At 56.8% G+C, this 15,035-nt stretch overlaps 3 protein-coding genes across 11 annotated transcripts in view; 1 reads left to right on the forward strand and 2 right to left on the reverse strand.

The window, feature by feature from the left end:
* Ttc16 (tetratricopeptide repeat domain 16) overlaps window positions 1-5,549 on the reverse strand; it is a 13,808-nt gene extending 8,259 nt beyond the window's left edge. For 2 of the 7 annotated variants that reach the window (XM_005382418.2, XM_013513206.1), the window contains exons 1-6: window positions 5,141-5,253; window positions 4,100-4,272; window positions 3,723-3,813; window positions 3,396-3,539; window positions 687-787; window positions 467-596 (exon numbers count right to left, since the gene is read on the reverse strand). In XM_005382418.2, the coding sequence (XP_005382475.1) occupies window positions 467-596; window positions 687-787; window positions 3,396-3,539; window positions 3,723-3,813; window positions 4,100-4,272; window positions 5,141-5,227 (726 nt within the window). In that variant the 5' untranslated portion in view covers window positions 5,228-5,253. The other 5 variants (XM_013513209.1, XM_013513208.1, XM_013513210.1 and 2 more) reach the window with 5 other exon arrangements.
* A 139-nt stretch (window positions 5,550-5,688) lies between these two features.
* On the forward strand, window positions 5,689-7,556 carry Ptrh1 (peptidyl-tRNA hydrolase 1 homolog). The gene is made up of 5 exons (XM_005382417.2): window positions 5,689-5,895; window positions 6,229-6,448; window positions 6,652-6,751; window positions 6,925-6,970; window positions 7,071-7,556. Exons 1-5 carry the CDS (start codon window positions 5,800-5,802, stop codon window positions 7,251-7,253), a joined length of 645 nt encoding a protein of 214 aa, XP_005382474.1. The 5' UTR covers window positions 5,689-5,799; the 3' UTR covers window positions 7,254-7,556.
* The window catches only part of LOC102027411 (chromosome unknown open reading frame, human C9orf117), an 8,822-nt gene continuing 1,114 nt past the window's right edge, over window positions 7,328-15,035 (reverse strand). Inside the window, exons 2-9 of one of the 3 annotated variants that reach the window (XM_005382415.2) lie at window positions 11,596-11,867; window positions 10,901-11,054; window positions 9,727-9,994; window positions 9,043-9,173; window positions 8,728-8,878; window positions 8,125-8,291; window positions 7,796-7,961; window positions 7,328-7,522 (exon numbers count right to left, since the gene is read on the reverse strand). In XM_005382415.2, the coding sequence (XP_005382472.1) occupies window positions 7,451-7,522; window positions 7,796-7,961; window positions 8,125-8,291; window positions 8,728-8,878; window positions 9,043-9,173; window positions 9,727-9,994; window positions 10,901-11,054; window positions 11,596-11,867 (1,381 nt within the window). In that variant the 3' untranslated portion in view covers window positions 7,328-7,450. Of the gene's footprint in view, window positions 7,962-8,124; window positions 8,292-8,727; window positions 8,879-9,042; window positions 9,174-9,726; window positions 9,995-10,900; window positions 11,055-11,595; window positions 11,868-15,035 lie in introns of all 3 variants that reach the window. The other 2 variants (XM_005382414.2, XM_005382416.2) reach the window with 2 other exon arrangements.

Below are 15,035 nucleotides of genomic sequence, written 5' to 3' on the forward strand. Positions count from 1 at the left end.
GAGGGAGGGGGAGGGGGAGGAAGGGAAGGAGGGAGGGGGAGGGAAAGAGGGAAGGGGAGGGAAGGAGAGGGGGGAAAGGCTGCCCTATGGTCCGCAGGGCACCCCGCTTGGCACTTCAAACAACTGCAGCTAAATCATTCCTTGTGCTTGTATCTGCTCAGGGTGTCTCCCCCGGGGTTAGGAGCTGCAGGACAGCAGGGACGACAGGGCCCCTCCCCTGTGGTTTCCATGCGGCCCGACACGGGCCTGACACAGACCCAGAGCCAAGTGACTACGGGTGGCCACCCAGCTGGGCAGCTCAGTAGGCAGGGCTGGGCAGGGCCTCTGCCAGGGAGCATGGCACCAAGTATGCTGTGGGGTCGGGACGTCTAGGCTGGCTGTCACCCTGCTCCTCCCGTCATCCTGGGGCATGCCAGGGGCTCCACGGCTGGGGAGGCCACAGCCCTGCCCTGCCTACCCTGCTCACCATCTGAAAGAGGTTGTAGATCCGGGCACGGAGGATGTAGAGGTCGGCGTTGGGCGAGCCTTGCCTCAGCTCCCTGGTGATGAGTGTCAGGCAGTCGTGATGGCGCTGGAGGGCCAGGAGGCAGGCCATGCTGCAGGCAGCGGAGGGAGGTGGCCCACACGTGCCGTCTCTGGGACAGCGGGCGGGGCGGGGCTGCCGGGACAGGGCGCTGGGCACTCACCTCCGGTATCGGAAGCAGGGCTTCTCCGGCTGCAGCTCAGAGGCCTGGGAGAAGACCATCAGGGCATCCTTGAAGTTGCAGTGCTCATAGAGGTACTGGCCCTGGGCACACAGGGACAGTCCCTCAGGACCCCAGGGCCAACTCTGGGACAGAGGGGAGAGAGACAAGGGACAGGGACAGAGCTGATTAAATCTGGGAGAAATTGCAGATACGCAGAGTCAGAGATGGAGGGGAGGCAGTGCTGGGCAAGGGGCAGTGGCACAGAGCCCGGAGCGGAGCCCCCCGAAAAACAGGTGACAGCAGCAGCGCACACAGGGACAGCACGTAGCCCTGGGGCAGGAGCCCGAACTTGTCACCGTGCTGGCCCTGGCCAGCGGCCCCCTTGGGATGGAGGAAAAGGAATCTCAGAGAGATGAAATGACTTTCCTGAGGCCACACAGGAAGTAACACTATAGGACAGGGCCCCTGCCAGACAGCTTAAGCATAAAGCGTAGGCAGCCCAAATGCTTCTTTTGAAGAACTGGGGAACTTTTTCTGAGGGCTAGGGTTGAGACAGGGTCTCATCTATGTAGTCTGGTCTGGCTTTCAACTCACCATGTATGACTGTGTAGCCTGGTCTCAAACTTGTGGCAATTGTCCTGCCTCAGCCTCCCCAGTTCTGGATTAAAACTTTTTTTTTTCTTGTGAAGACATCAGACTAGGCATGCTGGTACATGCCTGTAACAACAGCACTTAGGAGGCTGAGGCAGGAGGATTATGAGTTCCAGGCCAGCCTTGGCTACATAGAGAGACCCTACCCCCTAAAAAAGAAGAACCAACATCAAAGTTGTCAAAATGAAAAAAAAATCAAGACTTCATTTTGGTGTTTCATAGTTCACTTTTTTTTTTGTCTTTTTGAGACAGGGTCTCCCTATGCACTTCAGGCTGGCCTTGAGCTCACTTTGTAGTCGAGGCTGGCCTTGAACTTGCAAAGATCCTCCTGCCTCAGCCTCCTGAGGGCTGGGATTACAGGCATGTGCTACCACATCTGGCTCAGTTCACTCTTGTTTTGTTATTGTTGCTTTGGATTTTTTTTTTTTTTTTTGAGACAGGGTCTTACTATGCAGTTCAGGCTGGCCTCAAATTCACAGCAATCGTCCTGCCTCAGCCTCTTGAGTGCTGGGATTGCAAGTATGTGCCACCACGCCTGGCTATTTTTTTTTTTTTTTCCTTTTTTGAGACAGGGTCTCACTATGTAGTTCAGGCTGGACTTGAGTTCACTTTGTAGCCCAGGCTGGTCTCAAACTCAAAACAATCCTCCTGTCTCAGCCTCCCAAGTGCTGGGATTACAGGCGGGCACCACCACGCTCAGCTCTGGCCATTTTATGAGACAGGATCTTGCTACATGGTCCAGGCTGGCCTTAAACTCATTATATAGCCCAGGCTGGTGCTAAATTCGGGGTGATCCTCCTGTTATAGGGTAGTTCTTTTTTTTTTTTTTTAATCTTTCTGAGACAGGGTTTCACTATGCAGTTCAGGCTGGCCTTGAACTCACTTTGTAGCCCAGGCTGGCCTCTAACTTGAAGCGATCCTCCTGCCTCAGCTTCCCGAGTGCTGGGATGACAGGCATGCGCCACCACACCCAGCTGGTAGTTCATTTAAAAATGGCTCGCCAATCAAAAGGATTCCAGGTCTTTCTTACCTTGAACAAAGAATTGGATGACAAAAAAAAAAAAAAAAAAAAAAAAGAATTGGACAAGCCAAGCCAATGATGGTGCCAAGTTTATTTGAAAAGTGAGAGGTGAATGGGTATGGACCCAGCTCTGCAAGGTGAGCCTGGGCTAAGCAGAGGAAAAGAAGGTAAAAACAAAAACAGAAGTACACAGCATCTGAGAAATGCCACACGGGCTATCTTGGGAACTCCCGAGAGTGGCTTCCCCTGAGGGCCGGTCCTTTTTATGCTGTCCACATCTTGTAGGAACTTGGGAGAAGTTCTACATGTGGGGTCCTGGTATTGCCCTGGGATCTTGCAACTGACAGGTCCTGCTCATCTTCCCCAGCCAGCTTTGCCACACCGTATCTCCTATACCACTCCTGTTTCAGCCTCCCAAGTGTTGAGACTACAGGTGTGTGTCATGACACCTGGTTTTGAGTATTATAAGCTGCAAATGAGGTCATTGCAACTTTTGAAGTATCTCCACTCTAGATCTGTGCACTGCCACAACCACCAGCTGCATGTGGCTATACAAATTTAAATTAATTAAAACTAAATAAAATTGGTATTTATTTTGTTTGTGATGGCAATCAAACACAGGGCCTCACACATGCTAGGCAAGTGTTCTGCCACTGCTACACCTGCAGCCTGGGTAAAATTTAAATTCAGGGGCCGGGGATATAGCTCAGTGGCACAGCGTCTTCCTGGCAAGCATGAAGTCTTGAGTTTGATTCTTGGTACAAAAAAAAGAAAATTTAAACTCAGTTCCTTGATCACACTTGCCGCAGTCATGGGCTCACCTTTCACGTGGCTGGCGGCTGTGCTACTGGACATAGCCGAGGAGATGACGTCATTATGCTGCAAAACTCTACCCACCCCTGGCAGGAAGCCCCTCTGCAGGTGAGAGGGACAGCAGACACAGGGAGAAGAGGTCCCCGCGAGATGGCTGGGCCCAGGAGCAAGGAGAGCCCCCCAGAGCCGACGCGTGAGCCAGGGGCGGGGGTACGTGTGGGCACCTGCAGGTAAAGCACGAAGGTGAGCCGCTCCAGGTGCTTCCTGTTCTCTGGCTGGGCCACGTAGGCCCTACGCAGGTTCTGGGCGGCCGAAGAGAAGTCGCAGAGCTGGATGAAGGCCTCCGCCCGTAAGGCGTAGAAGTCTACCTGAGGGTGAGGGGACCCAAGTTGCTGTCCGCTCCCTACCGTCCACCCCTCAAGGTTGGGGACGCTGCCTCCCTAGGCTGGACAGCCTGTGACCAGCAGGGACGTGGTCCTGAGAGGAGGGGCCTGGCGGGTGCGACGGGGGTGAGTGTCAGAGGCTCTCCGTGCCCACTCGGCCCCTCTCACCAGCTCCGGGTCCAGGTGGAGGGCGCGAGAGAAGAAGACAACGGCTGTCTCCCAGTCCTCTTGCTCCAGGCATCCCTGGCCTCGGTGGTAGCTGCGGGCAGGGAAGCATGGGCAGGGGGCTGGCCCCGACTGCTGCAGCCCAGGGCGTTCAGCTGGGACGCAGGCGGGCGAGTTGAGAGGTGCGGCGGGAGGGAGGCGAGAGGAGTGGGCGGAGCGCCGGGACCGGCGGGTGGGCGTTTCTGGCGCTCATCCGGGCCATCAGTCTTCTCTCCAGCGCCAGAAGCACCGTTACACAGTGGAGCTCACTGATGCCCAGAGAGAGATGGTAATGGCTGGTAGGGCGGGAACCTGGGGCCCAGGACAGGGCAGTCACTCACTATTCCCTGACTTTGAGAGGCACCATTAACCCTTTGGCCTTTGGTTTTACGTCATCGATGCCCTGGAACACCTGGCTGGTCCCAAAGATGTACTGCAGGTTCCCCCTTGGGGCTGGAATCACCCATGGCTTTGGGATGCTGTATGAGGAGGTCTGGCCAAGCTCCACGTCATCCTAGAACCAAGTGACAGCAAACGGGGACGGGCCTCAAAGAGGACCCCACCCTACGTGTACACTCCCCCAGTTTTACCCCGTTTCTGTACTGGGGGTAGGACCCAGATCGTTGTGCGTGCTAGGCAAGTGCTCTGGCACTGAGCTACACTCCCAGCCCTCTCCTCGGGTATCTTCCCAGGTAGATGGAGGAGGGGTGGAAACAGGGCCTGGAAGGCGGCACACGGAGCCTGGGGTCTGCAGCTCTCCTGAGCTAGTTCCTCTAAGGATGTTCCAACTTCTCTCTGCAGTCCTGCTTCCCTCCCTCTCCTATGGTCCAGAGGCTCCTCCTGACAGCCATAGCTCTAATGTCCCCCAGTTCAGGCCCTGCCCTAGGTCACAGGCCTTGGGGTCCCCCAGTCCCTTGGGTATCCTGTGGGACCCTCACACCCAGGGTATGCTATGCTGCGTAAACCCCTCATCTGCCGTCTGCCCCTCCACGCGTCACCTTCCCACCAGCTATTCATGCCAGAGACACATGTCCCATCAGCCCTCAAGTCCTCTCTGCGCCACTTCCTGAAAACTCCTCAGATCGCTCTTCTCCAGTGCCCCTCATCTGAGCCAATGTCTGTTTGTTTTTGTTTTTGGTTTTTTTCCGGTACCAGGAATCGAACTCATGACCTCGTGCTTGCCAGGCAGGCGCTGTGCCGCTGAGCTAAATCCCCAGCCCCTAATGTCTGTTTGTTTGTCTGTTTTTTTTTTCCGGTATCAGGAATCGAACTCACAACCTTGAGCTTGCCAGGCAGGCGCTTTGCCGCTAAGCTAAATCCCCAGCCCCTGAGCCAATGTCATCTGTCTCCACCTGGATGCTAGCTCTGACCACTCCTCCCACCTCCACATGGCCGAAATCGGAAGCTCTCGTCCTTGGTCCAGCGGCCAGGGCCTTCCTGAATTGCACTACCGGCCCTGACTTGGCCATACTTTCGTGCAGCTCAGCCCCGGCCTCCTTACCGGGCCTTCTACCTTGGCTTTAGCGTTCTCCCCAGGCTGCACCTCCCGGGAGTCTGTCATGAGGTCCCTCCTAGGAGTGGGCCTGAGCCAACCCCTTCCAGCCACCCTGTCGCTTTCCAGTTTAGGCCTCCACAGTTACTAGGCAACAGCTCCAGAACGCCCACAGGTTCCGCCACTTGGCCACGCCCCCAGGATCCAAAGGCTGTTAGAAAAGTTATTAGCGGGTCACACTAAGGTCTAGGGCTGGGTTTCTGCAGCGAGGAAGGCCCATAGAGGTGGCGTTAGGAGGTTCGTGCCTCCCAAACCGGAGATTAAGCAACAGCTCCGAGAATGCCACAATAACCCCACAGGGACCCGGTGACAAGTCACGGAAAGCGCGGCCACGCCCCGACGCGGCCACAGCCTCGCCACTTCCGCCTTTTGGAAACATGGCGGCCGCAGGGCGCGACCCCCATTGGACGCCCCTGAGCAGATAACGATGTGATTGGCTGAGGGCTTGTTGACGTCCAGGGGCGGGTTCGGACCCTGAATGGGAGCGGTATGTCGCGGTCCGGCGTTTTGCCTGCAGGGCTCTGGCCGAGTCGGACCATGAGGCGGTGTGTTTTGGAACCTCTGTCCCCAGGGAAGCGATGGCTGGTGAGTAGGGTGTGGGTAGTGACGTATGGGCTCGGGACGCCTAGCTGTCCTTCTGCCCCCGTCTCCGGGGTAAATTCCCCCAAATTGCTCTCTAGGTTTCTTATCTAGAAGAGGGGTCGGATACCGGACGGGCTGCTTTTAGGCGCTTCGCTTCTGTAATACGGCGTCCTGCCCGCTCAACCTTGTTTCTGGGAGTTCCTGGGCGCCGTTCGTCGTACCCCTACCCCACTCCAGCCCTGCTCTCCGTTTCTCCCCTGCTGTGGGTCTCGGAATGCTGTGCGATCGGGGGTGGTGGGAGTTTTCTGGCCTCAGTCTCCCCGGTGCCGCCCGCAGGTGGCTGGCCTGGGGAACCCCGGACTGCCCAGCACGCGGCACAGCGTGGGCATGGCAGTGCTGGGACAGCTGGCGCGGCGTCTAGGAGTGGCGGAGAGCTGGGTGCGCGACGCGCGCTGCGCCGCCGACCTTGCCCTGGCCCCGCTCGGGGATGCCCAGCTGGTCCTGCTCCGGCCGCGGCGGCTCATGAACGCCAACGGGCGAAGTGTGGCCCGAGCCGGTGAGTTGAGGGCTCCCGGGGTGAACCTGCTGAGTGGGCGCGGGGTCCGGAGAGAGTGCCTGTTGAGCTCCCAGCTGCTGCGAGGTTGGTACTTCGGGGAGCTTCTGCTTCTTTTTGTGTGAAGTGGGGTTCGTTGTGTGAGCCGGGCCAGCGCCTGTGAGGCCGATGGGCAGTAACCAGGGCCGCCCTTTTCCTGTGCTCAGCGGAGCTGTTCGGGCTGACGGCAGAGGAGGTCTACCTGGTCCATGATGAGCTGGACAAGCCCCTGGGGAAGGTGGCTCTCAAGCTGGGGGGCAGTGCCAGGTGAGGTCCCACTAAGGGCTGGGGTAGGGATGCTGGCCTCCAGGTGGGGTGGAGTAGGACTTCTGACTCAGGCTCCCCAGGGATGGGCCACTCTGAACCCAGCTGGGGCCAAAAGGGGTGGAGGGTGCCGCCCCTACCCCCAACACTAACTTCTCCTCCCTGATCCCTCCAAGGGGCCACAACGGAGTCCGTTCCTGCATTAGCTGTCTCAACTCCAGCGTGAGTCTGCCCCTCTGGCCGACACTGGGTGGGGGTGGCCAGGGTGGGGTCCCCAACACACCTCACCAAAGCTCCCTGGGTCCCTCTGGCTCCCTCACAGGCAATGCCAAGGCTGCGGGTGGGCATCGGGCGCCCCGCACACCGCAGCGCAGTGGAGGCCTACGTCCTTGGCTGCTTCTCCCCTGAGGAACAGGAGCTGCTGCCCTCGCTGCTGGACGGGGCCACTGACCTGCTCCTGGCCCACATCCGGGCACGAAGCCAGGAGCCCTCACCCAGCCCCTGACGCCAGTGGACATGGTTGCTACCTGATCACAGTGCCCGAAAACACAGCCATGGCCACAGAGCCACCACGCCCACTAAGGGTGTCTACTTTTTATAGAACTCTTCTCTGGGCTGTCCTGGGCCTCTTACAGATTCCCAGGGGCGACTGGCCAGAACAGTCCGTTTCTGGGGTGGGGTAGGGTTGGTCTCTTCGCGGTGCTACTTGGGACGCAGGAAAACTTCCGGAAGACTGAACTTTTTGAGCCTTTTTAGAGCACCGGAGGCATGGATCTGTAGGATTAAAGATGCCTGCTTGGGTGCTGAATCCTGGTGGGGTGGCTGATCTCACCTTTCTCCTGCCAGTGGGGGAGGGACAAGGCCCCGTAGGCCCCTCCCGGGGACGTGTGGGCATGCCCTGCCCCTCCCTTCTTCACATCTTACAGACAGGGAGACTCAGGGCCGTCGAGTCACACCCCGAAGGCCACGCAGTGTGTCCTGGCAGAGCCACACTGCCCCCACGCCTGGCTGCTGTCTTGCCGTCCCTGGTGCCCCTGGAGCCCTCACCTCAGGAGTGCTGTGTGCCCGGAGAGTCCCCATGCGGGTGATAGACGAGAGTAGCCTGAGGTCCTGGGGGTTGGGTGGGATGTGGCCTTGGCGAGGCACCAGGCCTAGATGCCCTGGCTGGGAAGCGGTGGTGTCAGACAGCTGCTGCTGCAGGACTCGGGGTCGGCTGTGGGGAGGGTCCTGGGCTCACGACCTCCATCTCCCGCAAGAGGAGGCCGAGGCTCAGAGAGGCCGTGGAGAGCCAGGCTTCTCTAGCACAGCAACGCAGTGGCCCCCCGGGTGGGTCCCTTCGCTGCCTCTTCTGAGGCCTCCGAGGGCTCCCTGCTCACCTCTGCTTGGGCAGGCCCCGGGGCTGCTTCTCGCTGCAGGCACATGCAGCTGTCTGGGGGTTCAGGGTGATGGCAGACCTGAGCAGGGCCAGCAGTTGCTGCAACAGCTCCTTGCACCGCAGCTGGAGAGCCACATCGAAGTCACCGTCGCTTACATCCGTGTGCATCTACCAGTGAGGGGCGGCTGGGGTCAGGCCTACGGTAGCCCCAGCACCCGCCCACCTTGGGAGCACTCCAACCCTACAGCCTGTTTTCTCAGTGTACCCTGGTGGAGATGAGTACCCATTCTCTGAGTAGGGAGACTGAGGACTGAAGCCTTCTAAGGCCTGAGGGGAAGAAGTCAGCTCTTTGGAGACCTTTTTTTGGGGTCTTTTTGAGACAGGGTCTCACTATGGAGTTCAGGCTGGCCTTGAGCTCACTTTGTAGCCCAGGCTGGTCTCGAACTCACAACGATCTTCCTGCCACAGCCTCCCAAGGGCTGGGATTACAGGTGTGCGCCACCACGCCCAGCCTGAATTCAGCTTCTTGCAGGTAGCCGAGTTCCCTGAGAGCAGCTGCTCCTGGTATCCGTCTTTGCCCCCTCATCCTCCACTTTCGGCTTACCTGCAGAATACACTGCACGTACAAGATGGCCTGGGCCAGGGTCACCTCTAGGCTGGCCCGAATCTTCTGCTCCTCAGTCAGCTCCTGCTGTAGTCGCTGTACCTCAGCCTGCTGCTGCTGCTGCTGCTGGTTCAGCTGGTCTCTCTGGTTCCTGGTGGGGGACAGGATGAGCCCACAGCCAACCTCTGTGCCCTGGCTGTGGCTGGTGGCCCTGGGGCCCGGGCCCATCCAAACCCAGGCCTCAGCCTGTCTGACAGGCCCCGGCCGTGAGGCCCGAAAGGGGTGGCCCACCCCCGCCACCCTGTACTTGCACACCGCAGAGCCTGGTTGTCCGTCTGCAGCTGCAGGACACTCTGCTCCAGCTGGTTCAGCAGGAGACGCAGCTGCTTGGCCTCGGCTACGCCCTGCTCCTGCCCACGGCACTTCTCAGTCAGCATGAGGATGATCTGCGGGGCAGGCGGGTGGCTGGTCCCGGGCCACTGGATGCCCTCAGTCTGCCCTGTCCCCCAAGCACCACACACAGCCAGGCTCACCCCCACGTACAGAGGCCAGCACCACCTCTGGAGAGCAGCGGGGCACCGGCAGGCTCTGTTTCAAGGTATCAGGGCTTTGAAGTTAATGATAATGCAGAGCTGGGACCGTCCCGGGGACCCCTCACGCAGAGGCCTGTCCCCACTGTGCCGCCTCCTTCATGAACAGTACTGGGCTCCTGCCCGAAGCCACTCCTCTGCGGCGGTGGGGCGGGGGGTAACCTGAGGGCAGGACCCCAGGTTCCTTCCAGCTTCATGTGCAAAATGTGCTTTGGGTGTAGTGGCCCATGCCTGTCATCCCAGTTCTTGGGAGGCTGAGACAGGAAGATCGCCATGAGTTTGGGCCCAGCCTGGGCTACATAGTGAGTTTTAAGGCCAGCCTGCACTGCATAGTGAGACCCTGACTCATCCCCTTCCCCTCTAAAAATCATGTGGCAGGTGCCCTGGGAGGAGGGCGTGGCAGGCACACCTTTTGGTGGCCCTTGTTGTTCCTGGCCATGACCTTCTGGCTGTCCTCCAGCAGCCCCAGCTGTTTGCGCAGCTCCACCTGCGTGCCCTTGAGCCGCTCGTTCTCCTGCAGCAGCTGCAGGCCTTGCTGGGACACCTTGGCCAGCTGCAGCGTCATGTTGTTGTTCTCCATGATGGCGCGCTTTGTCGTTTCCCACGTCTGGTCCGAGGCCATCTTGTGGAACTCGGCCGCCACCAGGTTCACTCGCTGGATGATCTCTTTCCTCAGTCTGCTCGGGTGGCGGGGGGGAAGGGGCCGGCAGAGGGCACACACCGTGGCACCCCTTCCTTGGTGGGTGAAGAGGAATTCTTGGGCCACATATAACGTATATAATTCATGTACATCAGTAATAAAGCTTTGTTTTTTAATAGTTACTATAATATGTTTTAAAAGAGGGCAAATGGCCTCTGGGCCACAGGTTGGACATGTCTCTCCGGATGTGTTTTGGGCCTTTGGAATTTGAACTACTGCAACCCATTTTTGTATGTTGTTATTGGATTATCTTGAATTCTCTGTGGCTGGCTTCTAACTTGCAGCCATCCTGCCTGAGCCTCCTGAGTGCAGAGATTACAAACATGTGCCACCATGCCCAGCTCAAAAATTAGTCTTTTTTTTTGGTTTTTTTTTTGGTACCAGGAATCGAACTCAGGACTTTGCACTTTCCAGGAAGACACTTATGGTGCTGAGCTATATCCCCAGCCCTTGCCACCTATTGTTAACTATTAAGTAAATATAGTTTTTTTTTTTATACTAGGAATCAAACTCAGGACCTTGCGCTTGGCAGGCAGGTACTTGTGCTGCTGAGCTATATCCCCGGCCCTAGTAAATATAGTTTGAATCACAAGAAATGACCAAAGGAAGCTCAGAGATTCTCCATCACCATCCTGAGTACTGGAGCTCTCGGCTTCCTCATTCTCTTTTTTTGTTGTTTTTTTCCTGTACCAAGAATTGAACTCACGACCTCGTGCTTTCCAGGCAGGTGCTATGCCGCTGAGCTAAGTCCCCAGCCCCTTCCGCTTCCTCGTTCTCACTAGGCACATCCCTGCCAGTGCTCTGGGGAGGCCTTGACTGCGTCCCGTCCCCTTGCCCACCGAGTGAGGTGTGCGCGGGCCCGGTGGGTGCCCAGCCTGCCCACCTGTCCTTGTCCAGCACCGACTTCTTCTCCAGGTTGTACACGTAGTCCTTGTACTCGTTCTCCTGCTTCTGCAGCTGGTCCTCCAGGGACATGAACTTGTCCGTGAGCTCCTCTTTCTGCAGCCGGAACTCCTCCAGGGCGGCCAGCTTTCCCCCTGCCCGCCGAGGGGCACAAGCCGGGTGAGGGGCTGGCGCAGAAGGCCTTGAGTGATGCCCCTCGGGGCACCTGCCATCCCCCTCTGCCTCATGTCACGCGCCTGCAGGGCTGGCCGTGCACGTGCTGTACCCCTACATAAAAGCTGCCCGCCTTTGTTACCTTCATCTGGAGTACCCTACTGCCATCCGCCGCCAAGCTGACAAAGCCTGGCCAGGCTCCACCTGTCCCAGGCACCTGCCCTCGATTCTGTGCTCTGCTCCCTCTCAAGAGAGTAACTGACCACAGCAGCCGGAATCGAACACCTTCTTGCGCCCAGGCCCTCATGCTGCTCATGGCCTTGAAAGGGCCACTGCCTTTTTGAACAGCCGCCAGCCTCACAGATGGCAGGGACAGTGGAGGAAGACGTGCGCGCAGCAGCCCGTGTCTGCTGAGTCAGCCCTTGTCCCAGGTGAGAAGACAGGGTCACAGAGAAGGTCACACACAGAGCCACGCTGCGCCGGTGGCCTGTGCCCCGGGCTCCCGGCCAGTCCCCTGCTCACCAAGGACAATGTTCTCCGTGGTCAGCTGGTCCTTGGTCTCCTGGAACTCATGGCGCACCTGGGCCAGCTGTGCCTCGAAGGCGTCCTTCTCCATCTCCTTGGCCAGCTGCAGGCTCTGCAGCTGCTCCTTGAGGTCGGTGATCTCGTCCACCTGCTGGTTGAGCGTGTGCTTGAGGAAGGCCACGATCTCCTTCTTGTTGTTGGCCATCTGCTCAAACTCCTGGCGGGACAGCCTCTCCTGTGAGGCCAACTCATCCGACTTCCGCTGGTACCTGGGGCGGGGGCAGGGCAGAGGGCCAGGGTTGGGGCCAGGCAAGCCAGACCTCTGGGACTGCACCCGCTCTCCTGGACACACACACACCCCTCCCCGGCCTTAAAGGGGCATCTGAACTTCTTCACCACCCTGCATGCCCTATTGCTCAGCATTTCATGTTTGTTATATCACTAGATTATAAGCCCTGGGTAGGCCAAGCCTTTAGTGCAGTCATAGGTGTGGCCCCAACATCTGTGCCTGATACCTAGCAGGTACCCATTTGTTGAGCCCTCAAAACCTAGAAGGATGTAGGTAGTATGATGGTGGTGCCCATTCTATAGATGGGGGCATTGAGGCTCAGGGGGATGAAGATACTCCTAGCTAAGAAGTGGCAAAGCCAGAACTTGAACCTCAATTTGACCCAAAGCCGAGGCTTTTAGCCCTGGTGCCCATGCCGCAGCTGGCCAGCTCTGCATCCCTCCTTGACACCCTCACAGTCCCAAGGCTTTGCACCTTTTGCTGTCGTCCTTATCCTTGTGCCCCGAATGAACCCACTGCTGCCTCTTCACTGGTTCTTTCCAGCTCTGAGCCAGATTCTTGTCCCTCTCTCCTGCTCTCCTGCTCTCCTGCAGGTTGAACCTTGCCCCACTGGGTGGTCAAGACCCAGTGACTTCACCCTTCTCCTCCACTTGGCAAACCCCTGACCTCCTCCAACTCTGTATTCTTAGGGCCCAGCAGAGAGCTTGGCAAATACCAAGCACCCAATAACTGTCCGACAAATGCATTTTTCCTGATACATTCCATCTGGTGTCTCAACTCAAGGAAACCTGTGAATTTTCAGAGCACGCTATAACAGACTAGCTGCCAACAGAATAATTGCAGCTGCTTGCAAAGTTGTTCTACCCCACCATTTACTGAACTGACACTTTTCAAAAGGCTTCTGTACACAGGGCACCTCAGGATTATGGAGCCGCAAGACTCCTGGGTGACAGGGAAGGAGCCCAGTGTTGGGGAGGCAGAGAGGCCAGGCTGTAATCCCGGCACTTCTTTCTAGGGGTGACTCGCCGAGCCTCAGCAGCCCCATCTCTGCCTGGGGTGGGGGGTGAGGTATCTCGTGGGACTGGTGTGAGGACATCGGAAATGCAGTATTAGGCAGAAAGTTAGGCGTTGTCAGGGTGGGAGACAGGTAGCAGGGGCTACTTGAAAAGCAGAGAAAACAATGTTTGTTTCTTTCTTTCTTGTCTTTTTGAGACAGGGTCTTGCTATGCAGTTCAGGCTGGCCTTGAGCTCACTTTGTAGCCCACACTGGTCTTGAACTCGTAATGATCCTCCTGCCTCAGCCTCCTGAGTGCTGAGATTACAGGCGTGCACCACCACTCCTGGCTCTGTCTCTTGCTTTCTTAATCAATAGCTATAGGTAAAATCCACATAAGCTTGTGGTAACATCTTCTGAGTGTGCTGATAAACTCCAGGGCCTAAACTGAATCCAGAGCATGGGTGAGGCCAAGGGATTGGAAAAACCTGAAAGTCTCAAAACAAACTAAACCCATAACACCCACTGTTGGAGACCACTACAAAGTGGTTCTGAGCAGGATTTAGTATTAACCACTTGGCTTTCCGTGTTCACTTGTGCATCTGTCCAAGGCCCAGGCTCCTTACCTGGAAATGGCGGACTCATAGTAAGTGAACCTCTGTGAGTCACTAGTCCCTACTAGAACTTGCAGTGGTGGATGAAGCCAGAAAGCCTCAAAGGACAAGATAAGATCACAGCCAAGGACACCTGGATCAGATCACAACTAGATGAAGACTACAGCCTCAGGCATCTCAGTCTTCAGTGGATTAACTTCATACCTTACTTCGAGAAGTCCTTGAGTGGTTCTGCCCTTCTTGGGTACTCCCTTCCCTTCTGATAACCAAATGAATATGGGCCACCCAGAGAAGGTCGTGATCTTAGCCCTGAGAGAATCTTAAATTCTGTGAGAGGGTTTTGATCCTCCTGGAGCCCTGGAATCATTCCATTTGCCTCTTTCATTTAGCCTTCGCTGTACACTTGTTCAGGAGATTTCAGACTTGATCAGCCCACAATAACTAAGGGATATTAACCCCATAACCCACCTATGGAGTGAACAATGACCTAGTAGGTGAACAAAGCCTGTTTGCCTTGTGAAAGAACAATAACCTCCAGCCTGGCATGGTGGAGCACGCCTGTAATCCCAGCACTCGGGAGGCTGAGGCAGGAGGATCGTTGTGAGTTTGAGGCCAGCCTGGGCTACAAAGTGAGCTCAATGCCAGCCTGAACTGCATAGCGAGACCCTCTCTCAAAAAGAAAAACAAAAAACAAAAAACGATAACCTCAGAGAAAGGAAATTCCTTGAAAGACTCAGCTGGGGGGGTGGGTGCTTGGTGGTGAATGCCTTTAATCTCAGTACTCAGAGGCTGAGGCAGGAGGATCACTGCAAGTTCAAGGCCAGCCTGGGCTACAGAGCAAGGCTGTGTCTCAATCAATCAACCAATCAATCAATCAATCAAAAAAGTAAAGACCCAGTTACTCATATAAATGTACGCCAAGACCTCGTTCAGTGCAGTTGCCATTTTGGCACTTGCCCTCCTTCATGCGGGAAGGTCTTCTCTCTGATTTTGCAACACACCCTACCTGTACTCTAAATGACAGGCTGCACGTCTTGCCTGGACCCTTGCTTCAAAGAGTGGAGGTGTGCTGCCGGATGCTTGCAGTGGTAAGGCCCAGCTTCCTGCAGACACCAGCCTAGGTTCCCCTGGTGCAGAGACTCACCACTGGCTGTGACCATCCTCAGCCTCCACCACGGGGATGAGCTGCTGCCTGCTCGTCTTTCACGGGTCACCCTGAAACTTGGGCTGGTGCCTCACGACTAGGAGGAAGCTCATTTTTTTGTTTCTGTTTTTGTTTTTTTTCCCCGGTACTGGGTATCGAACTCACGACCTTGCACTTGCCAGGCAGGTGCTGTGCCGTTGAGTTAAATCCCCAGCCCAGAAGCTCTTTTTAAAACACATCTCTAAGTGAAGGGTAGTGGATCCCCTCCGCTAACTGGTCACACACAAAACTAGCCATAGGAGAGAATGTCACCATCATGGAGGGGAGAGTCAACCTTCCTTATTTACATTAGGGGAAGCCAGGTGTGGTGGCATGCACCCTTGTAATCCCAGCACT

The sequence above is a fragment of the Chinchilla lanigera genome, unplaced genomic scaffold, assembly GCF_000276665.1.
Source record: "Chinchilla lanigera isolate Chin_1 unplaced genomic scaffold, ChiLan1.0 scaffold00018, whole genome shotgun sequence".
Taxonomy (NCBI): domain Eukaryota; kingdom Metazoa; phylum Chordata; class Mammalia; order Rodentia; family Chinchillidae; genus Chinchilla; species Chinchilla lanigera.

Coding starts and splice junctions, on each gene's coding strand:
- Ptrh1 (XM_005382417.2), top strand. CDS start 5,800: ATGTCGCGGTCCGGCGTTTTGCCTGCAGGGCTCTGGCCGAGTCGGACC. Junction 6,449..6,651: donor GCGAAGTGTGGCCCGAGCCG/GTGAGTTGAGGG, acceptor TCCTGTGCTCAG/CGGAGCTGTTCGGGCTGACG. Junction 6,971..7,070: donor TTAGCTGTCTCAACTCCAGC/GTGAGTCTGCCC, acceptor GCTCCCTCACAG/GCAATGCCAAGGCTGCGGGT.